This window comes from Ursus arctos, unplaced genomic scaffold (genome assembly GCF_023065955.2).
Source record: "Ursus arctos isolate Adak ecotype North America unplaced genomic scaffold, UrsArc2.0 scaffold_9, whole genome shotgun sequence".
Lineage (NCBI taxonomy): Eukaryota > Metazoa > Chordata > Mammalia > Carnivora > Ursidae > Ursus > Ursus arctos.
Window position 1 is genome coordinate 68070284 of NW_026623111.1, and position 26935 is coordinate 68097218.

General features: G+C 35.6%; 1 protein-coding gene across 11 annotated transcripts in view; it reads right to left on the reverse strand.

Moving 5' to 3' along the window:
* KLHL8 (kelch like family member 8) overlaps positions 1-26935 on the reverse strand; it is a 55517-nt gene that overhangs the window by 10423 nt on the left and 18159 nt on the right. For 2 of the 11 annotated variants that reach the window (XM_044388096.3, XM_048211907.2), the window contains exons 2-7: positions 24013-24136; positions 15887-16246; positions 9596-10144; positions 8205-8391; positions 3745-3888; positions 2621-2732 (exon numbers count right to left, since the gene is read on the reverse strand). In XM_044388096.3, the coding sequence (XP_044244031.2) occupies positions 2621-2732; positions 3745-3888; positions 8205-8391; positions 9596-10144; positions 15887-16099 (1205 nt within the window). In that variant the 5' untranslated portion in view covers positions 16100-16246; positions 24013-24136. Of the gene's footprint in view, positions 1-2620; positions 2733-3744; positions 3889-8204; positions 8392-9595; positions 10145-14074; positions 14159-15164; positions 15367-15886; positions 16247-24012; positions 24172-26935 lie in introns of those variants that run through there. The other 9 variants (XM_044388095.3, XM_044388097.3, XM_048211908.2 and 6 more) reach the window with 6 other exon arrangements.

The following is a 26935-nucleotide window of genomic DNA, read 5'->3' on the forward strand; positions in this document are numbered from 1 at the left end:
TTATAATATGGAATATTACAATATTCCAAACTATGGAAGCATCCCAAGTATCCACTGATAGATAAATGGATAAAGAAAACATGCTGTATATATGTGTACACACACATACACACTGGAATATTACTCAGCCATAAAAAAGAATGAAATCTTGCCATGTGCAACAACACGGATGGAGCCAGAGTATAATGATAAGTGAAATAAGTCAGTCAGATAAAGACAAATATTATGATTTCACTCATATGTGGAATTTAAGAAACAAAAAGGGGGAAGGAAGAAGAGACAAACCAAAAAACAAGACTCTTAAATATAGAGAACAAACAGATGGTACCACAGGGGAGGTGGGTGGGGAATGGGTGAAACAGATGAAGGGGATTAAGAGTACACTTATCTTGGGTGATGGGTATTAAGGAGGAAATTGTGATGAGCACTGGGTGCTGTATGGATGTAATGAATCACAAAATCGTACTACTGAAACTAATATTACACTATATATCAACTGGAAAAAAAAGAGATCTAGGCTCACTCCACACCAATTCCAAAATAAATAGTTAGAAGGAAAAATTTAAAAAAATATATTTGGGAAATAAAAAGAGTACACCTATCTTGATGAGCACTGAGTAATATATGGAACTGTTAAATCACTATATTCTGCACCTGAAACTAATATACCACAGTACGTTAACTACACTGGAAGTAAAATAAAACAAAAAATCCTCTCTCCCCAAACCAGAACCCTTCAACAATTTTTTATACTACACGGTTTTCAGATCTCTTATTAAAGTGCTAGTCCTTCTATGCATCCCAGGTTATCTACATTTATAACAATTTTTGTGTAGCACCCATAAACCATAATTATTTTCAAATTATAAACATACATTACTGTATTAACAGGTTATGTTCATTAAAAAAACATGCAATCAGAACAAATTTAAAAGGATGCAATAAAAAATATATACGTCCAATTTTTATTCCCATATCCCAACTGATGTTGCATATCCCACTTTGAGACCCCGGCTATAGCTATGGAGAGATCAGCATAAAAAACAGAACAACTACAATCTTCTTTGATCTAAAGGCTCCACTTCTCAATATAGGCAACTATATTATATTCGTTTTCCTTTTTTTAAGAGCTGTGCTTCATATTGGTTCAAGTAATTTTTTCCGTAAGAAACATAATTGCAAACCTGATTTTCCACCATGTTGTATTGATATAATGTGTCTTTCATAACACCTGAAGCAGGTTTTAACCTATAACTTTATTTTTAGGTATTGCCTATAGATTTAGAGTATGTTTGGCCTACTATGCTTTTGAATCTTGATTTGATCAAATACTAGCTATCCATTCACCCTAAGATATCTGAAAACTTGATATTCAAGTCATTAAGAAAATTCTAGTCAACATTTACTAATTCATGTTATGGAAAATCTTCCTCCTCTTTAGACTGATCCACTTATCAACATATATTTCAACTTATGTAGGTGAAAATTTTAAATATTAAGGCTCATAATAAAAAATGAGTAAAAAAATGAGGGCTATTTTCTTTTTTAAAAGAATTTACTTATTTATTTGAGAAAGAGTAAGAGATAGAGAGAAAGCACAAGCAGCAGGGAGGGGCAGAAGCAGGCTCCCGGCTGAGCATGGAGCCTGATGTGGGACTCAATCCCAGAACCCTGGGATCATGACCTGAGCTGAAAGCAGATGCTTAACCAACTGAGCCACCCAGGTGCCCTGAGAGGTATTTTCTTAATATGTTAAAAAAAAAAAAAAAACCTATGCCTTAGTCCTAAAGCCAGTATCTCATTTAGTAGGGAAACATTAGAGACATTTCCACTAAGATCAAAAATAAGATAAAAACACCTACCATCTCTGCTACTATTCACACTGTATTAGATTAACAGGCAATATAACTAGAAAAGAAAACTAATTCAAAGCATAGGGTTATGTGGAAAAACTGGCAATATTAATTAATACTATTGTATTAATGTTAGTTTCCTGGTTTCAGGAATCGTACTATGATGGTGCAAGATGTCACCATTATGGGAGCTGGGCAAAGAGTATACAGCAGGATTTCTCTATCTCAGCACCACTGACATTTGGGGCGGGGAAAATTTGCTGTGGGGGGCTTTCTTGTGCATTACAGGATTTTTAGCAGCATCCATGGCCTCTCCCAACTAGATGCCAACAGCCACTCCCCCAACATCCCCACCCCCAAACTGTTACGACCAAAAATGTCTCCAGATATTGCCAAGTATTCCACAAAGGAAGCAAAATCATCTTTTGTTGAGAATCACTGGTACATAGGAACTCTATTATTTTTGCAACTTTTCCTTAAACCTAAAATTATTTCAGAGTTAAAATAAAGAAAGAAAATCAATGCTCAGGTTTAGGTGGAAAGTATGTTAATCATTACCATATTCTAAAATATAAAAAGAAAATATAAAATATATCTCAAGAAGGAAAATATAAAAATTATAACCATCACATTGGATGCTAAATTTAACAAAATGTATTTAAGACAGTAAAGTTTCTAAAAACGTAAAAAGTAGAAAATTAGCCCTTTCAATGATTGGAAGCTTTATTTTCCACCAACAAATCAAAAAGAATTCCATGCTGATTCACCTCTTTGTGTTCATTGATGCTTTCATCATCCATTTATTAGTGAGAGGATCAAACATCTCCATGCTACCTAAATGTTCATTTCCATCATGTCCACCTACTGCGTACACTTTACCTGTCAAACAGAGAAGCATTTTCAGTTGATTCCAAGTAAGTAAACTGATGGTTATTTACGTATATATGTGTGTGTGTGTGCGTGTGTATATATGTACATATGTACATATATATATATATGATCAACATATAATTAGAATAGCATGATAATTTCAACAAATAGTCTTCTGTTCAACATTATGAATAATGTCACTTAAATAGTCAAATGAAAATAACTGTAAGCTTCTACTTAATAAAATGCTGGGAACATGCTGTTCAATGTGAAGTTATTTAAATGCTCAAACACTATCCCTACCTTTGGTTTCCCAACTTTTTATTACTTAGTAGATGAAATCACTAATCATGCTTTCAAAGAATGTTTAATAAAATTTAAAAACACTCAACGTTATATGAAGAAAATATAAAATTCAATACAGTATAATCAAACTTTCTAAATGAAGTTATTAAAAATACACATACAATAAATAATTTTAAAGGTTACTACAAAAATGTCAACTGTGACTAGAAATTTCTGGGTGTTTGGGCTACAGATGATTTTTACTTTTCATTAGAATGTTCTCATATTTTCCTGAAAAGAATTTACACTTTTATAATCAGGAAAAAAAGTTATTTTTTTAAAGTCCCCTAACAATTTACCCATGGTTCTGTAATCACTTCCTTTTCAGTAACCAGTAAAAAAAATCTCATTTCAATAATAATTAGGCATAGAAAAAAGCTGATATATATTTATTATTTGAATTCAATAAACACTTTCAGTTTGATTAGTTTGCAGATATAACTCCGAAGAGTTTAACTCTTTAACTTCCTTTTCCCAATAAGCACCTACATACAAGACATTGTTCACTGAGCATCTATGGGCATAAGGCAAGTAAATAATCACCACACAAATATTTTGATATAGTGAAACATTTTGTAATTTAGCAATTTTCTTGCAGAAAGAAATTCTCAAAGTTCAAGTATTTTAAAAGAGTGTTATCATCACGTGCCATGACTTAAGATAATAATGGACCCACCTTCCACAGAGATTACACCCACATGTCGCCTTCGACTATTCATTTCTGGCCCAAAAAACCAACTGTTTTTGTTGATAGAATAGCATTCAATACTGCGAAACGGGTCACCAGATCCACCTCTACCACCTACACAAAACAGCACACCTAAAGGGAAAGCCAGAAAACACAGATCAAAATTATAGCTCCCTAATTTTAATTAGTGTGGAAAAAATACTTAGGAAGTCAAAATTTTGATGAACTGCTAAAAAAAGAGTTATCTGGATAACTTCAATGTCATTATGTTACTAAAAATCTAATTTTCTTTTTTTCCCCTTATCTGAATTTCTCAAAGAATAGGATACAACAGCTATCTCTGTTTGCTAACATCCCATTTTATAGTATGGTTTATTTTTTTTTTTAAGATTTTACTTATTTATTTGACAGAGAGACATCCAGAAAGAGGGGGAACACAAGCAGGGGGAGTGGGAGAGGAAGAAGCAGGCTCCCAGGGGAGGAGCCTGATGCGGGGCTCGATCCCAGAACCCTGGGATCATGCCCTGAGCTGAAGGCAGACACTTAATGACTGAGCCACCCAGGTGCCCCTATAGTATGGTTTAGATCTTCACCTACTCTGTAAAATTGCTCTTGCTAAGGTCATAAGTACATCTAATAAACTCTTTTTTTTTTTTTAAGATTTTATTTATTTGAGAGAGAGAGCGCGAGCACGAGAGAGAGCATGAGCTGGGGGAGAAGCAGATGGAGAGGGAGAGGCAGGCTCCCCGCTGAGCAGGGAACCTGATGTGGGGCTAGATCCCAGGACCCTGGGATCATGACCCGAGCCAAAGGCAGATGCTTAACCGACTGAGCCACCCAGGTGCCCCTTAAGTTAATTTCTTATTGAATACAAATTCAACACTCAATATGTTGATCACCCTGCTTTTTGGGAAACTCCTTAACTCTCTTGATTTTCATAATACTGAAGTCTCCTTTTGTCTCCAACAATTTCTCTTTCCTGTTTCCCATGTTTCATCCTTTGCCTACTTCTCACATACTTCATGTTCACACAGGAAAAGTGCATTCCTTGATTTTAAGTTCCATCTGTATCATAATGCCTTCCAACCTACAGATCTAAGCCACGTTTCCACTTGATGTCCCACAGGCACCTCAAACCCAACATATTCAAATGGCTCTCCCTTCCTCACCTACCTGAAACCTCTTCCTTCCCTGAGGTGCCCTGCCCTTCCTCTCCCTCACAATTTCACTGCCATTGCTTTAGTTCAGGCCCTCATGTGCTCTTATCCAACTACTGCAAAATCCTGTCCTTTCTTATCACTTAGCGGTCTTTTTGCTTTCAGACCTTCAACAGAGTAAACTAACTAAAAGGCTCTTTTGACAGCTTTCTATTACCTAAATCAGTTTTTAAAAACTTTAGCCAATGCCACTAAATTGCAGATTTAAAAATGGTTAAAATGAAAATTTTTAGATTATACATATTTCACTGCAATCTAAAAAATCAAAAGAAAAAAGAAAAAGAAAAACTTCAGTGTGGTTCAAGAATCACCTGGAAAGCATAAACCACAGGTTGATGGTCCTGACCTCCAGAGTTTCCGAATCAATAAGCGTGGGGTAGATCCAAGAATTTATATTTCTAACAAGTTCCCAAGTGAATGCTTATGCTGCTGGGCCAGGGGCCACCACTTCTTTTACACTTTGAGAACCACTGCCCTACAGGATAAAGCCCAGCACAGCATAAAGGCCTTGTACTGTCTAACCTGATCTTCTTCCTCTCTTTCTCTTAAACTTCATGTTCCTGCAAATGCATACAGTGCTCATCCTTGATGTTCCAAAGCCAATTTTTGGTAACTATCATTCACTTAACACAGTACAGAAATGATCCATTATGCTGATATCTGTCTCCAGAGTCTAAGATAGGTTAGGACTGTGTGTTAAACATTTTGTACTAATCAGGGCTAGCACAGTGCCTGGCATGTACTAGGCATTCGACGGATGAAAAATGAACTGAATACCCCTTTCCTTAACTGGAACCTAAAAAACATCTGTTTATTATTCAAAACTAAGACTGAGGTTTAGTTTCTCTATAAAACCTTTCCTGAACCCTTCTGAGGTAAAAATAACCATTCTTTTGTGTTCCCCACTATACTTATATCAACATCCCTTTACCACTTCATTGCATTTATTTATTCACATGTCTATTTCCCTATATTGGACTGCAAGTTCTCTCAAAATAGGGCTGGCTATATTCTATGTGTATCTGCATTTCTGATGTCTACCCCAGAACCTGGCATGTGGGAGGTACTAAATATTTGCTGAATGACTGCATTAAAAAATGTACAGAATTGCTTGTGTCATCTTTTCCAACTAAATCAATACTTTAAGTCAAAGAAATTTAAAGTTGGAAGAGGCTTTAAAGATCATGGAAATCAAAATTGTTTATAAATAAATAGGCTTTCAGAGATTACAAAATCTGCCCCAAATTATAATATTTAATGGCATAGCTGGAATTACAATCCCAGAATGTAATCTCAATCATTGAATAGATTTTCTGTAGAAACTAGTATTTCAGCTATACAGTTCACCTAGGAACATGGAATGGAAGGGAAAAAAGCTAAAAGTGAAACAAACAGGATACAAATCCTTCCTATGCTATTTCTCTGTGTAGCCTTGGGCATATTTTTACCTTCTCTGAGCCTTAGTCTCTTCATCCATAAAATGGAATAACACCATCTATCCCATAGTAAGGACTAAGTCCTACACTAAAACCTACTCATAAGTTCCAACAATCAGGTAAGAGATCAGGTATACAAGGTCTACTATATGCCTACTATATGCATATAACTCAGGCTACCAAGGTGTTGTTTAAATTTAAAACTGAATTTAAAGAGGAATTTCATTAAATATCTTGACTTCCTGAAACAGGATTCACAACTTAAAAAATCCTACACTTCAAAAAATTTAATTCTTAACATCACCCTATTAAAAAAAGGAGAGTCCTTTCCATGTTAACTACAGTTGACACCTGAACAACCCAGGAATTATGGATGCCAGCTTCCTGTGTAGTTGAAAATCTGCATATAATTTTTGACTCCCCCAAAACTTAACTCTTAATAGCCTACTGCTGACCAGAAGTCTTACTAGTAACATAAACAGTCAGCTAACACATATTTTGTGTATGTATTATATACCATATTCTTACAATAAAGTAAGCTAGAGAAAAGAAAATGTTATTAAGAAAATCATAAGAGGGGTGCCTGGGTGGCTCAGTCAGTTAAACATCTGACCCTTGACCTCAGCTCAGGTCTTGATCTCAGGGTTGTGAATTCAAGCCTCTCATGGGCTCCATGCTAGGTGTCAAGCCTACTTTAGATTAAAAAAATAAGAAGAAAGAGAAAATACATTTATAGTACTGTAAAAAATCTACATACAAGTGGACCCATGCATGTAGTTCAACCCCAGGTTGTTCAAGGGTCAACTGTATTTAGAAGAACTGATTCTTCATAAGTACATATATGACATTCACATTTTAACTAGATAAAACCCCACTATTCATAATCAAGTACTGCCCTTTGTTTGTCCCACAGATCTCTTTATTTATTATATTGGGTAGCAACAAATGTAGATAAACTCTCTGTTCAGAGTACCACTTCCTGAATTCCTGGATTTTCATTTATTTTCCATCATCCCTCAAATATATATTTTTTTACTTGTAAAAAGTAACATAAGCGAACATGAACTATTAGGAAAATACGGTCTGAAAACTGCGGCAAATAAAGGTAAAATTGCATGCCTCCTTAAATATAAGACCTTTAGATTCTAACAGTCTAACAATCTATTATACAAATTTTAAATGCAGTTAGTGCCTTTCAAGTTTTTTTTTTTTTTTTTTTTTTTTTTTTTTACTTTTTTTGTAATCTGTACACCCAACATGGGGCTAAACTCATGACCCCAAGATCAAGAGTCATGTTGCTCTTCCCACTGAGTCAGCCAGGGACTCCATTTAGTGCCTTTCTTTTGATAAAACACAGAACCTAGTAATATTTAAACACAAAATATGTGTTAAGTTCCATCCCTGACACTAGAGATATAAACCTGAATAAGGTATTTCCTTATCTTTGAAGAGCTCAAAACATGTCAAATAAATAAATTTCAATGTAACACAGCAAAATAAAACAAGTGTAAACAAATATTCTAAAAGTACAAATGACAGAGGAATTAACTCTGCGAGAAGTATCAAGAAAACCTTAAAAAAAGAGATTTAAGCAGGCTCTTTGAAGTGCATAGAACTTACGGCTTTTTTAAAAATTGGCTTATTGTAAAACTACCTGAATCTTGTCCAGTAAGAATTCACATATAACCATACTTGCCAATTACTACTTTAAGACAATCAGGTACTAACCATCTTACAATTAAGTTTGGGAATATAATTCTTCCAGTAGATATGCTAAAATGAGTCATTTAATTACCAGCAGTCTGCTTCCTTGGGGTAGTCCGAATGGAGTATTCAAAGTCAGGAACTGCTCTGCTACTCAAGTGAAGATGGTAGTTTCTTGCTTCATCTAATAAATCTCTACATTTTAGATTTTGCTTGACAATCTGTTCTTTTGCCACAACACCCATAAGAAAATCAACTGGCAACAGCGGCAAACGCACCTAAGATCACGAAGAGTTGTAGATGTAAAATTTAAGTTGCAATTAGATATAGATAGCTCATGCTCTACTTTGTAGTATTTTATGTTGTCTTTTTAAAACTCATTTACTACACAAAGCCTTTCTAACATGTGAAGGAAGTTCAATGAGCCAAGTTCTAATGTGATTTCTAGTATGGTCTGCACTAACGAAATCAGATTATATGTTAAATGCATCTTCCCCCCTTTAAATACAGATTTAAGTAGACGGGATAAAATAATTCAACTGCATTCATTCAAGTTTCTTACTTCCAAAAACAGTAGTGTCATAATCACAAGGCTCCACTGCTGCTAGAAAAAAGGCACAATCAAAACAAAATTGCCATGTTTTGTTCTTTTGCCTTTTAAAGCCAAGATTGAACAAATGGAAATGGGATTTCTTCATTGCTTGAACACAGAAACATTCATAATAAATCAGTGTTGTTTTCTCCAAATCGATCACCTTGGAAGGTTATATATTAAATCAGGGACGCATCCCCACTTTAAGTAGAGGCACTCACTTTTCTTCCCTTAAAGATGCATTGATTTTCTAGTGGATTAAGGGGATGATCGAACCAGGTAATATAATTTTGAGTTAAAAGTACATATGCATACACACAAATAAGATAGCTGTGAGATCATCAAATTTTTTGGTTCTGTTGACAAACTTATTTTCAAAGTAATTCTAAGGCCTATTTATTATCTCCCTACCCAGGTTGTCCTGTTGACAGAAAGTAAGTAACATAGAAAAAAAGCCACGTTTCTGAGGTTATAGAAGTGACACTGTGGTGAGGAAAGAAAATGGAAAGTAATGTCTTGTGGTTCTTTCCAGATAGGAAACTAATTCACAACAATTTAGAAACTTCATTATAAAACAATAGTTACTTAGAGCTGTTTTCTCAGAACCAGTTTCTATCAGCATAAATAAAATATTACTACAATTTCAAAGGGCTATTTTCCACATTCAGGTTAAAAAGAATGACATTTCTAATTAAATGTAACAAATTCAGACTTATCCTTAAATAGCACAGTGAGTAAATAGGAAAGTAGAGAAAGCCATTTTCACACTGTATTACACAAAGATTTCCAAATTCCTTTGGATAATCTACACTTTTCATGATCAATGAAACAATCTAATTTGCTTCCATATCACTTCATTTTTCTATACACAATCTTATTTCAGCCCCTACCTGTGCAAGTGTTTCATCCAACCATTTGGAATGATGCTGAGGATTGGCAAGAAGCCACTTGATGGCTGCACTATAGACCTGCTTTTCATTCTCAATATTTAAATCACTGGAGGACAAAAGCTTATGGAGATGTTGGGGTGACACACTTACAAAGTCTTCACACTCCACTACTTCAGTAAAATGCTCACAGGCATACTGATCCGCCATGTCCATTAAGTCTATTCGGTTGTGACTTTCAGCAAAGGCTCTCACTGCCAGGCAGTTGGAGGGATGAAAATGTAACTTCATGTATTCACAACAAGCTCTAGCCACCAGTTCAACCTGTAGAATACAGGCTGCATATAGGAGAGGTTGGACATTGTCAACAGTCAAAGTGAGCCGTGAAGAATAGACAAATTTTACCAAGTCTTCTATTGCATCACCATCAAAATCTCTGATCTCAATCAGTGTTTGCTTGGCTTCAGCCATTTCAGAGAGAAACATGGCTCTGAAGTAGGGGATAACACAAGCCAATACTAGTTTGTGACAAGAGATCAGCTTTGAGCCAACCTGTTCAAAACAAAGAAACAAAAGGAGATTCAGTTTAATATAAAAATCAGTTTTAGATCAGCATTGAGCATGTGTGGTAGCAGAGAAAAAACCCACAGGGATTTAGTGTGTTCGTTTTAACAATGCAATTCTTTGGTCACTTATTTTAATCTAAGCTAGTTGAAATTTTCTTCTTCCAAATAAGCCACTTATTGTCTATAATGTACATATACTAAAATCATAAATTATGATTTTCTATATTATCTCAAATTTCAGGAGCATTCTGTGAATGAGAAGAGCAACACACATCATCTAGCACTACTTGAGCACTATTCTTATATTTGGTCTGTGAGTCCCCTTTTTAAAAAAAGTTTTTTTTACAGTTTTGATACAATTGACATATCACATTTTGTAAGTTTAAGTTATACAACATAATGATTTCATTTATGTACATATCATGAAGTGATTACCACAATGTTTAGTAACTAACACCTCACATAATTACAATTTTTTCTTTCCCTTATGATAAGAGCTTTTTAAGATCTCTTCTCTTAGGGGCACCTGGGTGGCTCAGTCAGTTGGGCATCCACCCCTTGGTTTCAGGTCAGGCCGTAATCTCTAATGGGTCATGACAGCGAGCCCCGTGTTGGGCTCCACACTCAGTGGGGAGTCTGCTTGGGATTCTCTCCCTTTGCCTCTCCCCCCAACCCATGCTGAGGCGTACACTCTCTCTCAAATAAATAAATGAATCTTTAAAAAAAAAAAAAAAGATCTCTCCCCTTAGCAACTTCTAAATATACAACACAGTATTAGTAATTACAGTCACTGTGTCCGCTAAGTGCTTTTCACTTAACTCACTTAATTGTTCCAATGCCCCATAAGTAGGTACTATTACGATCCACAATTTATTAGTGAGAACACTGAAGCACAGAGTAAATAAACTATTATTTAGTAGTATTTACTATGAGCTTAACTAAAGTTTTTTCATTTCTTAAATTATTTTGAAATAATATAATAAAAAACACTGAAATCTTACCACCTTATTTGTTGAAAAATTATGCTGCCAATAGTTTGCTCTTATAAATGACACAGTAAACTTTGCTGTCACTGAATCTGTTCACACTCCATTATTTCCTACAGATAAATTCCTAAAAGTAGAAATGGTATTTCAAAGTATAGGTGCAGTTTGGATATATACTGCTAAATTGTCTATTTCTGATCTACCTACAATATTTGTGCCATATTTTGACTGATAACTTACTAAAAAATATTTGTCAATTTGATGAATGAAAATACTATCCCATTGTTTTAGTTTATCTTTTACTAATGTCATTGAATCATTAATTTTGGGTTATTTTTATCTCTTCTATGAACTTTTTTTCTGGGACTTTTTTCATATGTAAGAACTCCTCATACACTTAGAGTGTTGAGTCATTTGTCATATATACTTCCAGCTTTTCTCTTTTATGATGTACTTTTTTTTTTCACCTCCTATAGATTTTTACACAATCAAATAAATCTTTGTCTTTATGACTTCTGCCTTAGGTGCTATGCTTAAAATTGGAATCATTCTGATAGCCCATAAATATTAACTTCAGGTATTCCTGTATTTCTATGGTTTTATTGTTTTACATCTTTATTTCCATCTGGAAGGTTCTGGTACTGAGTACCCAGTTTTCCCAGCACTTTATGTTAAATAATCATTAAGTACAAGAAATAGGATAGTGTTTTACCAATTCTCCTGTTTGCATGTAGCATTTTGACTAAATAATACACTTATAGTTGTGTCTCATTATTTGGGAATGAATTTTAAAATGAGAACTTCTAAAGAAAAAGGCCTGAGGCGTATTACAATGTATAAAGGCTTTTGTTTATAAGTGTTCCTCCCTGACCTTTTTTTCACTAATGTGAAGGAAAAATGAATATTCCTTCAACAAACACAAGATTATCATTCCTGTTATACTAATTTTTTAAAAGAATTCAGAAGGCAGGATTTAGATTCATTCTATTGAGAGTCAAGGTGTAACCTAGACTAAAGCAGAAAGCTTGGCATGTTTTCAAATTCACTTCAGCCCTAAAATGGGATCTGAAACCTGATATTAAACATTTCAAAAACTGGCTAAAATTATTTTTTTTTAGAATATCTGCATATGCCACCATTGAGATTTAGTTTCTATGCAAATATTTGTAAATCTCACATGACATAAATCTGCTTCAACAATTTGCCATTACATAAAATAGAATTCTACAATTCCCAGTGAAACATTATTTTAACACTGCTTTCTTACCCAAGCTGTATAAATCGAGGGACCACAAATTATTTTCATATTGTTCATAAGGTTTTGTCCTTCAGTAATTCTTTTTTTTTTTTTTTTTTTTTAAGATTTTATTTATTTATCTATGTGACAGAGAGACAGCCAGCGAGAGAGGGAACACAAGCAGGGGGAGTGGGAGAGGAAGAAGCAGGCTCATAGCAGAGGAGCCTGATGTGGGGCTAGATCCCAGAATGCCAGGATCACGCCCTGAGCCGAAGGCAGACGCTTAACCGCTGTGCCACCCAGGCGCCCCTGTCCTTCAGTAATTCTATTTTAATTTGATTCAAATAAACTAAAACTTCAATATTTCACACACACACACAATCACACCCCCTATGTGCCCTTTTAGAATACCCATCTTAATTTTAAAAAGGTCTTTGAGCCATGTGTATGAAATAAGCCAAATATTTTGATGTTGCTTTTATGCATTAATTCTCTCCTTTGACATTATATAATCTCATTATGTTACTGAAAGTTTATTTCTATATTCTTCTGCTCTAGTACATAAAAATAATTATCAATTACCAAAAACATTTCATCAGAAATTTAGGAATGAAAGAACATTTCATCAGAAATTTAGAAATGAGGGACGCCTGCGTGGCTCAGTCAGTTAAGCCTCTGGCTCAGGTCATGAGCCCAGGGACCTAGGATCAGTCCCACATTGGGCTTATTGCTCAGTGGGGAGCCTGCTTCTCCCTCAGCCTGCCATTCCCCCCTGCTTGTGCGTGGTCACTCCCTCCCTCTGACAATAAACAAAATCTTTTTAAAAACCTGCATAATGGAAACAATGGATAACATCTTAGAGATCCAATAAACAAGGATCTACAAATATAAATATTTAAGTACCTCCTTTTCTGAACATGAAAAAAATCAAAATATCACTTTATTACTTGAATGTCAGAAAGTAAAAGTGATCATTTATTACACTGCTTAACAGAGAATGCTTAAGTGTTAAACATAAAATCACCTCCTCCTTTATCATTTCTCTTTTAGTAGATTAAACTCCTGCCTTCCAGTCAGGAGTCATCCGTTACATTTATAAGGCTAATAATTTTATCATTTCTACCTCTTGGAAGTATGCTACTATAATGTAGTTCAGATATTTTGCTTCCCAGAAATCTTTTGGAGGACTTATTCTCACCTGGTCATTTAGAAGTCTGACACCAAAAAATTATGACACTTAGTCTTGAAAGTATTTATTAGAATCCTATAAACATTTGTTTAAAAAAATTACAGAAACATGTAGTTTCAAAAAAAAAAAAAGCAAGTCAAATAATATGAATAAAACATATTCAGTGGCAGCATCAACAGGTGATGTAGGGGGTTTCCTTCCTCTAATAATCTGTTAACCTCTTTAAGTAAAATTAACTATGATCTTTCATAAGAATAATTACATTTCCTCAAACTACATAAAGCATGAGTATAAGCATCTTTGTAAATGTTACTCTTGTTGATCTGTAACATGAGAATTATGAGTGCCATGCAATACCTCTGCAAGACTAATTTCCCCATCCTTTAGCCAACCAAATTGTTGCCCTTAAAAAGCTTGCCCCATATATAATTTTAGACCTGCTACTGGATATACTGTTTAAAATGTTTTCACTAATAAACAAAATAATATATAAACAAGTTTTACCTCTCCCTGGAATGACCTCAAGATAATAATCTCTTATGTGAAGCCTTTCCAATCACCTCTCAGGCGTAATTCGTAAATCCTCTCCTACGTTACCATAAAAATAACACAAAAATGATAATCACTAAATCGTACTATTGTTAGCTGTGTTTGTGCCTATTCCTGGCTAAATTTCAAATGCCTTCAAGGCAAGAATAGACTATTATTCAAATTTCAAGCTTATTTATACTCTCCATGTACTAGGATAAGACCTTGGTAAATATATGCTCAATAAACTTGTTATTTCTAATACAGGTGCTCATTTTGGAATTTTAAAAATCAGCTAATGACCATGTATATAAATAACAAAATAAATCTGAATAATTGCCTTTTTGTAAAAGATTTTATTTTATTTAAAAGATTTTATTTATTTGAGAGAGAGAGAAAAAAAGAGAGCATGAGTGCGGTTAGGGGCAGAGGGAGAAGCAGACTCCCCACTCAGCAGGAAGCCCAACGTGGGGCTCAATCCCAGCACTCCAGGATCATGTCATGAGCCAAAGGCAGATGCTTAACTGACTGAGCCACCCAGGTGCCCCTAAAGATTTTACGCTCAGGGCATGATCCCGGCGTTATGGGATCGAGCCCCACATCAGGCTCCTCCGCTATGAGCCTGCTTCTTTCTCTCCCACTCCCCCTACTTGTGTTCCCTCTCTCGCTGGCTGTCTCTATCTCTGTCGAATAAATAAATAAAATCTTTAAAAAAAAAAAAAAGATTTTATTTTTAAGTAATCCCTATACCCAACATAGGACTCAAATTTACAACCCCAAGATCAAGAGTCACATACCACTGACTGAGCCAGTGCAATGCTCTTTCTAAAATGTGTGTCCTAAAAGCAATAATGGTCTAAAGAAACATACTAATAAAAGAACATAGATGACTTTATATCAAAGAATAATCCTCAAAGTTATATGAATATAAAAAGTGAAGTTTATGTTGAACAGAGCATTATAAATTATCCACAACCCGATTTGACTTAGTTGTTCTATGACAGTTAAAATTCTGACAGTTGAAGAAATGTTGAATTAGAATTAAGAAAAAAACCCAATAACAGACCTGTAAAAGATTAAGTTGTAATACTTTTTTTTTTTAAGATTTTATTTATTTAGGGGTGCCTGGGTGGCTCAGATGGTTAAGCGTCTGCCTTCGGCTCAGGTCATGATCCCAGGGTCCTGGGATTGAGTCCCACATCGGGCTCCCTGCTCAGCGGGGAGCCTGCTTCTCCCTCTGTCTGCTGTTGCCCCTGCTTGTGTTCTCTCTGTCAAATAAATAAATAAAATCTTAGAGAAAAAAAGATTTTATTTATTTATTTGTCAGAGAAAAAGACACTACTTCACTATCAGGTATAGATAGTCTCACTTAAGAGACAATTATTTTAAAGTTGAGGTTAAATTACCAGGTGGGAACATATACTAAAATACTAGTGCAGCTGAATAAACAACCAAGACTTCCTAAGTTTCTAAGTAATTTCTAAATTCATGAGTTAAAAGCTTACTGATCAACAGCAATTTATTAATTTCCGTAATTATAACTACTTAACATTTTAAGGTTCCAGAACTCTCAGGAGTTAAATTAACTAAGAAATAATGAATATTAACATTTAATTAGTACAATAATTGTATCTTATGCTAACCTCCCTTTATGTATCTAACATAAGACTAACATCATCTTGACTGTAACAAATAAGTATGGCACCAAAAATTTGCCTTGTGTGATTCTAGAAACCCTGTTTTCATAATGCAATAAAGAGATTGAAAAAGAAAAAAAGAGAGTCTCACCTTTAGTGTGACATCACAGAGTTCTCCATTTTCATAAAACCGAAGAAGGGAACCATGAAAATCTTTCCAAGCTTCATTTGCTTCAAAGATAAAGGAGTCTTCCCCATCACCATCACTAATTGAAGACCTATTCTTTATTTGCTGGTGCTGCTGTCTTTTCCCCTTTGTGCAGTGATTCCTAGCTTGTTTTGCATTCACAGATTCTGAAGCCATTTGCAACACTCTTCTTTTAATATAGCTCTCTTCTCAAACATCCTATTTATTCTTTTGTAAAGAGTGGGGAGAAGGCAGAAGGTAGATGCAGCCTGCTAACCTTCAGACATTTTTCAAAATCCACTCAAATTGCCATTGTCCAGTTTCCTGAGATTAAAAAACACATAAAAACGCACCAAAAGAAAAAATATCATTAGTAATTACAGCTTACCAAAACTACATATGTAAAATGACCACATAAATTATTACTTAAAAAAGAACAAGTAACTTTGAAGCTTTATGCTAAATGTCATGTAAGTTACCTCACCTAATTATTTCAGTGAAGGAACTCCTTTAAAATCTAATTTGAAAATTCTGGGAAGATGGTGGAATAGAAGCATCAGGAATCTGTCTTCCCCACCTAGGCAACAATTTCACTGGTAGAATCTATCTAACTATTTTGGAACTCTGTGGAGTCTGTTGAAGGCTTGCAATTTCCAGGGAAAAACTGAGATGTTTAATTTTAGTCAATTTAAGCAGTAGCAGCAGTGCACCCCCACATACTCAGTCAGGTGGCAAGTAAGCAGCTGTGTGCATGTTCCTGAGAGCCTGCACAATTTTCAGGAGTCAGGGTGGACAAAAAGGACCCAGTCCTCCAAATATCAGGGATCTCTGCTGATTGCTGACTACTGCTTCTGATCAGAGGTGTAGATAAGGGGGTGGACAGTCATTGTTAATACACTTCCACCTATTGTTGCAAGTCCTTCCCTCTTAGCTGAAGTGACTTCCAGAGGATTTAAAAGGCTTGTGTCCTTCCTTCCCACTCATTTTTTTTTTTGTTTTTGTTTTCCCTTTTCAGAAGCAAAACAATAAAAAACAAGAATATATACAAGGAAAATTAGAAAGTGACAATGCATGCCAAGGGAAATGCTCAGAAAAGACCTAAGAAGACCTTAAATTATACCTCAGGTTGATCTTCAGCACAGAGATTGCCTAAAACAATCAAAAAGAGAGAAAAAAGTAACAAAAAATAGCAGACCTTAAAGAAGGATTGGATTAAATCTGGACACTGATTTCCAGAACTACTACATTATTAGATTCAAATGCCCAGTGTTCAACAAAAAAATTACAAGACATACAATGGAACACATTTGGGATGGGGGCCAGGAGACAAACAACAAACTGTCCTAAAAAGGAACTAAAGGGATTTACACTACATGAAGACTTTAAAATAAGTCTTTTAAAGATGCTCAAAGAACTACAGGAAGATGTGGAGTCAGGAAAAGAATCAATACCATCAAAAAAAGAAACATAAAACTAAATAGAGACCAAAAAGAGTTTCTGGAAATGAAAAGTACAATAACTGAAATGAAAAATTCACTAGAGGTGCTCAGGACAGATTTGAGCAATGGAAGAAAGAATTATCAACCTTGAAGACAAGACAATGGAAATTATGGACTCTCAGGAAAAAAATGAAGAAACATCAGCAGAACCTAAAAGATTTGTGGAACATCGCACAGACCAACATACACATTGTGGGGATCCTAGAGGAGTAAGACAAAAATAAAGGGGAAGAGAGAATATTTAAATAAATGACTGAAAACTCCCCAAATTTGATGAAAAACATGAATATAAACATTCAAGAAGTTCTACAAAAGAGGAACTCAAAGAAAACACAACAAGACATTATAATCAAACTTCCAAAAGCCAAAGATAAAAAGAGAATCTTGAACACAAGAGAAAAGTGAATCATCAAATACAGGATTCCTCAATATCAGCAGATTTTTTATCGGAAACTTCAGATACCAGAGAGGGTGGGCAGATATGTTCAAGGTACTAAAGACAAAAACTGTCAATCAAAAAATACTATATCTGGGATTAATGTCCTTCAAAAGTGAGGGAAGAATTAAGACATTCCCAAATAAACAAAAGCTGGGAGAGCTTGTGACCATTAGACCCAGCCTGCAAGAAATATTCAAGAGAGTCCTACAAAGTTAAATAAAAGAATGCTAAACAGTAAGTCAAACTTATATGGAAAAATAAAGAGTTCAGTAAAAGTAAACACATGGGTAATTACAAAAGCCGGTATTACTATAGCAATGATTTGTAACCACATTTTGTTTTCTACAGATTTAAGAGACTAATACATCTAAAAAAGAAAAAGTAATCATTAATGTAAAAGCTGGTATTACCATAACTTTCATCTGTAACACCAAATCTGGTTTCCTATACAACTTGAGGGAATAGTTAAAAATAAATAAAAAATTAAAAATTAAAAAAATTTTAATCAAAATTTAATAATTACTAATTGTGTCCAAGGGCACAAACAAGCTAAAATGGGAAGGATTGAAAAAAATATTCCATGCAAATAGTAGCCAAAAGAGAGCAAATACACATATACTAATACCAGATAAAATAAAGTTTAAGTCAAAAAATGTTACAAGAAACAAATAAAGACATTATATATTAACAAAGGATCAATACAGCAAGAAGATATAACAATTGCAAAGATTTATGCATATAATGACAAATCATGAAAATACATGAAGTAAAAACTAACAGAAATGAAGTGACAAATAAATAGTTCCCGAATAATAATTGGAGACTCCAATACTCCATTCACAATGGATAGAACAACCAGACAGAAGAAATAGAGAACACAACACAACAAACCCACTAGATCTAAGACATAAAAAGAACACTCTACCCAATAACACAATACACATCCTTCTCAAGTGCACATGGGACATGTATCAGAGTAGACCACTGTTAGGCCACAAATTAAGTCTCACAGATTTAAAAAGATAAACAGCATACCAAATATCTTCTCTAACTACAACAGGATGAATTCAGACATCAATGACAAAAGAGAAATGGAAAACTGGCAGGACTTGGAAAATTTATACACTTTTAAACAACCAATGGATCAAAGAAGAAATCACAAGGGAAAATAGAAAATTCTTAGCAAATGAAAAAACACAACATACCAAAACTGATAGTAGCCACAGTGAAAGCAGTGCAAAGGAAGAAACTTACACTATAAACATATTATAAAAATCTCAAATCAAAAATCTCAAATCTAGCTTTACAACTTAAGAGACTAGAAAAGAAAAACAAATCAAACTCAAAGCTAGTAGAAGAAATGAAATTAAGATTAGAACAGACATAAATGAAATAGAAAACAGATAAATAATAGAGGAAAACAAACCAAAAGTTGGTTCTTTGAAGAGATCAACACAATTGACAAAACTTCAGCTGAATCAACTAAGACAAAAAGAGAGAAGGCTCAAATTAATAAAATCAGAAATGAAAGTGGGAACATTACTTCTGACTCCACAAAAATAAAAAGAATTATAAGAGAACACTATGAACAATTGTACATCAACAAACTGAATATGAAATGGACATGTTCCTAGGAAACAAAACCTAATTCACAAAGAAACAGAAAATCTGAATAGACATAACTATTAAGAAGATTGAATCAATAAAAAATCTCCCAACAAATTAAAGACCTAAACCTAATGCCTTCACTAGTGAATTCTACCAAACATTTAAAGAAATAATACTATTCCTTCCAAACTTTTCCCAAAAAAATTGAAGAGAACAGAAAACATCCTAACCCATTCTATGAGGCCAAGCATTACCCTGATATCAAAGCCAAACAAAGACAGTAAGAAAACGACAAACCTATAAATCTTAGGAACACTGCTGCCTGAAACTATAAAACTCCTAGAAGAAAACACAGAGTAAAAGCTTCATGACATTGGATATGCCACGATTGCTTGGATATAACACCAAAAGCACAGACAACAAGAGAAAAAACAGACAAATGGGACCACACCAAATTTTAAAACTTTTGTGCAGCACAGAAAACAACACAATGAAAAGGAAACCCACAGAAAGGAAGAAAATATTTGCAAGACATGTATATATAAGGGGTTAATACCCAGAATAAAGAAGTCCTTCAACTCAACAACAAAAACCTCAAACAGTCTAATTTAAAAATGGGCAAAGGACTTGAATAGACATTTCTCCAAAGAAATAAAAGTGATCAATAAACACAGGAAAAGATGTTCAATCATCACTATCAGGAATATGCAAATCAAGACCCCACAACCATTAGGATGGCCACAATCAAAAATTCAGAAAATAACAAGTGTTGACCAGGATGTGGAAAAATTGGAACCCTTATGAACTGTTGCTAGGAATGTCAAATGATGCAGATATGAGGTGCAGGAGGAAAATAGCAGATTAGGAGAATCCTGAGCTCATCTCATCCCAAGGACACACCTGGAAAGCCACATCAGAGGAACTAACTTAGAAAATGACCCAAAGACTGGCAGAACAAACTTTCCAAAGTTAATCATGGGGAAGAGGCCACATAAAAAAGGGTAAGAGGGACAGAGACATGATCAACAAACTAACTCCTGGCAAGACTAACCACATATGAGAGGCTTTCCACAAGTACAGAGAAGGAAGAAAAGCAGACCCCACATTGAGACCTGCACTGGAAAAACAAATCCCCACAATATTTGGCTTTGAAAACCAGTAAGGATTACCTTCACAAGTTTTTACAATCAGTGAGGCTTAACTCTGAATACTTAAAATGAGCAAGGCCTGGCTCTGGGAGAGCCAGAAGGTGACAGGAAACTGAATCATTGCCCTGAAAGACCCAGCATAAAAGCAACAATTTCAAAAGCACCTGGGTTATGCAGGAAGAAGAGTTATTTAATCTCAGAACATATGCTGGAGAGCAGGGGTCTTAAAGAGACTTCTTCAAGAACAAAAGAGCTGGCAGATGCCATTTCTCCTCCCACCCCAAGCCTGGAGAGCTGGACACTTCTGGAAACACACTCCATCTAGCTTGCTAACACCACACGCCCTGACCCTGCATTATCCTGCAGATCTTCCCCATCCAACCCTGTCTCACTTGGCAAGCATCCCTCCAAAGCAGCTCCTGCTGCAATGCATCCTACAAACAGCCCAACTGGGGAACAGCACCACTCCAAAGTGACTCCTGTGCTGGGGACAGGGGCAGATAACCACACACACCAGTCCAACTGCAGCCTCAGAAGACTTACTGGTGGCAGGCATCTAGTCTGACTGCAGGCCTGTCAACCAACAAAAGCCTCTCAGGGGACAATGCAGGAAAAGTGTCCTGCAGTTCGGTGTTACCACAGCTGCAGCACACAAGCTAAGGGTAGGCATCTGGTCTGACTGCTGACATCCCCCTACTACAAGCCAACAGTGTCCCCAGACTTGCAACTCAACAGCACAGGGACCAAAACCCTGCCAAAAGCAGATAGACTGGGTCATTCCAACCAACTGAACCTAAGGCAAACACAGCTCAGCCACAACTTACATAGGAGGGTGCATGCAACACACATAGGAGACACCCCTGAAGTGCCTGTTTCTGGTGAACAGGGGATGCTGTACTACAGGGCACCACCAGACATCCACTTCATAAAGCCACACTTTCAAAAACAGGAGATGTAGTTGACTTTCCCAATACATGGAAACGAACACAGAGTTAGATAAAATGAGGAGACAGAGGCATATGTCCCAAATGAAAGAACAGGACAAATCACAGCAAAAGAGCTAAATGAAATGAAAATGAGCAATACACTTGATAAAGAATTCGAAGTAATGGTCATAAAGATACTTACAGAACTTGAGAAAACAGTGAAGGATCTCAGTGAGATTGTCACCAAAGAGATAGAAAAGATAAAAAGAACCAGAAATGAACTCAATATCTGAAATTAAAATTGTACACACTAGCAGGAATCAATACCAGATTAGAAAAGGCAGAAGAATGGATAAGCAAACTGCAGGACAGAGTAATGGAAAGCAACAAGCTGAACAGAAAAAAAAAGAGAACAATAATTAGTATAGGTTATGGGAACTGACTGACATCATCAAGTATAACAGCACTTGCATTATAGTGATCCCAAAAGGAGAAGAGAGAAAAAAAGGGAAAAGAAAACTTATTTGAAGAAAAAATAGCTGAAAACTTCCCAAATCTGGGGAAAGAGAGATACCCACATCTGGGAGGCACAGAGAACTGTGGGTTCTGGGATCGAGCCCCACATCAGGATCCTGCGCTGGGAGCCTGCTTCTTCCTCTCTCACTCCCCCTGCTTGTGTTCCCTCTCTCGCTGGCTGTCTCTCTAATAAAGGAGCCCAGGTAGAGCTCCTTAGATGCCAGAGGCACAGAGAACTCCCAAAAAAATCACCCCCAACAAGGTCTACACCATGACACATAACAAAATGGCAAAAAGTAGCAAAAAAGAATTTTAAAAACAGCAAGAGAAAAGAAAACAGTTACTTGTATACAAGCAAAACCCCACAGGCTGTCAGCTGAGTTCTCAGCACAACATTGCAGGCCAGAAGGGAGTGGCATGATATAGTCAAAGTGCTGAAAAGAAAAAAAAAAAACCTGAAACCAAGAATACTCTACCCAGCAAGTCTATCATTCAGAAAAGAAGGAGAGATAAAGAGTTTCCCACACCAACAAAAGTTAAAGGGAATTCTTTGAGTGGAAAGGAAAAACCATAATCAAGATTAAGAAAATTAGGGAAGGAAAAAATTTCACAAGTAAATACAAACAATAAAAGTACTAGATTAATTATAAAACCAGTACAGAAGTTAAAGCACAAAAGTAGTAAAACCAATTATTTCTATAAAAGACAGCCAAGGAATTCACAAAAGTATGTAAAGTATTATATACATAAAATGTGGGGAGTAAAGATTTAGTGCTTTTACAATGGGTTCAAATTAAGCAACTATCAACTTAATATAGACAGGTATATGCATAAAATATCACATGTGAACCTAATGGTAACCACAAATCAAAAACCTGTAATTGATATGCAAAAAACAAAAAGGAATCCCTAAGCGTATCACTAAAGAAAGCCATCAAACCACAAGAAAGCAAGAGACTACAACTACAAAAACTACATATAAAGTAACAAAATGGCAATAAGTACATCTATCGATAATTACTTTGAATATAAATGAACTAAATGCTGTAATCAAAAGACACAGGGTGACTGAATGGATAGAAAAGCAAGATCAATACACTGCCTCCAAAACACTCACTTCAGATCTAAAGACACACGCAGATCAAAGCTGGGAATGACCACAACAGCCGAAAGATAGAAAGAGCCCAGAAGCCCATCAACAGATGAATGGATAAAGAAGATGTGATACACATACATACATACATACATACACACACACACACACACACACACACACACACACACACACTGGACTATTACACAGCCATCAAAAAGAATGAAATCTTGCCATTTGCAATGATGTGGCTGGAACTAGAGGGTATTATGCTAAGCAAAATAAGTCAGTCAGAGAAAGAATTATCATATGATCTCACCGATATGTGGAATTTAAAAAACAAGGCAGATGATCATAGGGGAAGAGAGGAAAAAATGAAACATGACAAAATCAGAGAGGGAGACAAACCATAAGAGACTCTTAATCTTAGGAAACAAAATGAGGGTTGCTGAAGGGGTCGTGGGTGGGGGGATGGGGTAACTGGGTGATGTGCATTAAGGAGGACACTTGATTGAATGAGCATTGGGTGTTTGTTATATGCAACTGATGAATCTCTAAATTCTGCCTCTGGAACTAATAATACACCATATACTAATTAAACTGAATTTAAATTTAAAAAATTTTTAAATGAAAACAAAGCTGGGGTAGCAATATTTATATTGAACAAAATAAACTTTAAAACAAAGCCAGTGACAAGAGACAAAAGAAACTACATAATGATAAACGGCACAATCCAACAAGAGGATATAACAATTACACTTATGCACCCAACGTAAAAGCACTTAAATACATAAACTATTAACAAACATAAAGAATTTCAGTAACACAATAACAGTAGGGGACTTTAACACCCGTACTTACATTAACGGATAGATCATCTAGACCGAAAATCAACAAGGCAACAGTGGCTTTGAATGACACATTGGATCAGACAGATGTATTCAGAACGTTCCATCCCCAAACATTCAGATGTATTCAGAACATTCTATACCAAAACAGTGGAACAATGAATGGGCTAACCTAGAAATCAAAGAGGAAATCACAAAATACATAGAGACAGACTAGACAGCAGCAGCTGGCATAGAGCTCCTTAGATGCCATGGCTTCAATAGCACAGTAGCTCCCACCAGGTGTGAGCGTCACCAGCCTCTCCCCCAGGAGGCCACTGCAGTCCACTACCCCCTGCTCCTCCATAACCATGTGCTTACTGAAAGTCTGTAATAAAAAAATGCCAGTATGTCAGAAGAGATGCAACAGGACTCAGTGGAGTGTGCTACTCAGACATTGAATATAGGGAAGGACACTACAGCCATATTAAGGAGTTTAACAAGAAGTACAACCCCACCTTGCACTGCATCATAGGGAGAAATTTCGGTAGTTATGTGACACATGAAACCAAACACTTCATCTACTACTACCTGGGCCAAGTGGCCATTCTTCTGTTCATATTTGGTTAAAAGCATGGACTGGGTGTCACATACCCAGTGGTCCATCCAAAAAAAAAAAAAAAAGATTGCAGGGGCGCCTGGGTGGCTCAGTCGTTAAGTGTCTGCCTTGGGCTCAGGGCATGATCCTGGTGTTCTGGGATCGAGCCCCACATCAGGATCCTGCGCTGGGAGCCTGCTTCTTCCTCTCTCACTCCCCCTGCTTGTGTTCCCTCTCTCGCTGGCTGTCTCTCTAATAAATAAAATCTTAAAAAAAAAAAAAAAAAGGATTGCAGACTAAATTCCAAATACCAGAGACTGAAATCTGAAGCCTTGCATGAGAGAACACCACAATCTCTGAACCTCTATTGTGTTTTGTATAGCCATTCTCTGTACAATTTGGTTATTGGGTTATTAAATTAGCAAAACAAAACAAAATAAAGGCAAATGAAAATGAAAACACAATGGTCCAAAATCTTTAGGATGCAACAAAAACTGTTCTAAGAAGGAAGATTATAGCAGTACAGGCTTACCTCAAGAAGCAAGAAAAATCATACACAAAAACCTAACCTTACACCTAAAGGAACTAGAAAAAGAAGAACAAAGACCAAAACCAGTAGAAGGAAAGAAATAATAATGATTACAGCAGAAATGAAATAGACCCCCCAAATCAATAAAACCAGCAATTGATTCTTTGAAAAGATCAAAATTTAAAAACCTTTAGCCAGACTTATCCAAAAAAAAAAAAAAAAAGAGGAATCAAGTAAAATCAGAAGTGAAGGAGAAATAACAATTGACACCACATAAATTCAAAGGATTATAAGAGAATATTAGGAAAAATTATATGCCAACAAATAAGAACAACCTATAAGAAATAACCTATAAGAAATGAATAAATTCCTAGAAACATTATCTTGCAAAACTGAATCAGGGAGTAATAGAAATTTGGAAAAGACTGACTACTGGCAATAAAATTAAATCAGGAATCAAAAAGCTCCCCAAAAACAGAAGTCCAGGACTAGATGGTTTCAGAGCTGTTTTCTACCAAACATTTAAAGAATTAGTACCTATTCTTCTCAAACTATTCCAAAAAATAGAAGAGAAAGGAAAGTTTTCAAATTTATTCTAAAAAGGCCAGCACTGCCCTGATATCAAAAAAAAAAAAAAAAAAGAGAGAGAGAGACACTACAAGAAAAAGGAAACTACAGGCCAATATCTCTGATGAACATACATACATACCTATGATAAAGTTTAATATGTAAGTTAGACACAGTAAGAGATTAACAACGAATAATATAAAACAATTACAACAATATATGGTAATAACAGTTATGTGAATGTGTCTCTCTCTCAAAATATCTTATTGTACTATACCCACACTGCTTTGACGTGAGATGACAAAAAAGCCTACAAGATAAGATGAAGTGAGATGAATGACATAGGCATTACAACGTACCGTTAGGCTACAACTAACCTTCTGATGAAACGTCAGGAGGATCATCTGCTTCTGAACAGCAGCTGACCTCACAAAACTGAAACTGCAGAAAATGAAGCCATGGATAAAGGAGGCGCGGGAGGACTACCGCACTCTGAAATGTACAAATCTTGCCTGGATTATAATAGCCCCCGTTAACCAATCACCATGCCCCTATCATCCCTAAACATCTATTACGGGCAATGCTGCCAGACTTATCTAGCTCTCAGTGTCAATTCCAAACTATGTATGTAGTTCAAACTACTTATCCTGGCATTCATTGCTCTGATTCCAACTTACCTCCTAGTCTTTTCCTCCATTAATTTTTGACATAAAGTAGGGGAAAGGAGGGGGAAAGGCTACTTACTAAACCACTATGTGTCACATATTTTGCCAGAAATCTTACATAAACTTTCTCACTTAAGCATCATGAATACATTATAGATGGCCAGTACATCCCTAACTTGCCCAAAGTGACACAGGTAGAACATGGGAGCTAGGATTTCAATTCAGCTCTGATTAAGCCCATTCTTTTTCTATTAAATCAGACTTCACTATTCCATTTTTCTCAAATATATGTGCAAGTACACAAGCTATTTCATGTGAGGGTATGATGTGTAGGCCCAAATTAAATGTTTCTGAATTCCATGAAGCCTTCTGTACATTCTCCCAATGAGGTGTGATTACCCTCCTGTGAACCCACATAGTACAATGTACTTCTCTGACTATTCCTTTAGTATTTTAGGCTTTTCTGCTTAATACAGTGCTAACTCTTAGAGAACAGTATCTTAATAATATCTATGTATCTTGCCCACATAAGCCTGGGTCATAAGTGATTGAGTCAACATGATTTTTATGGGTTGTTTTTTCCCTCAATATAAAAGAA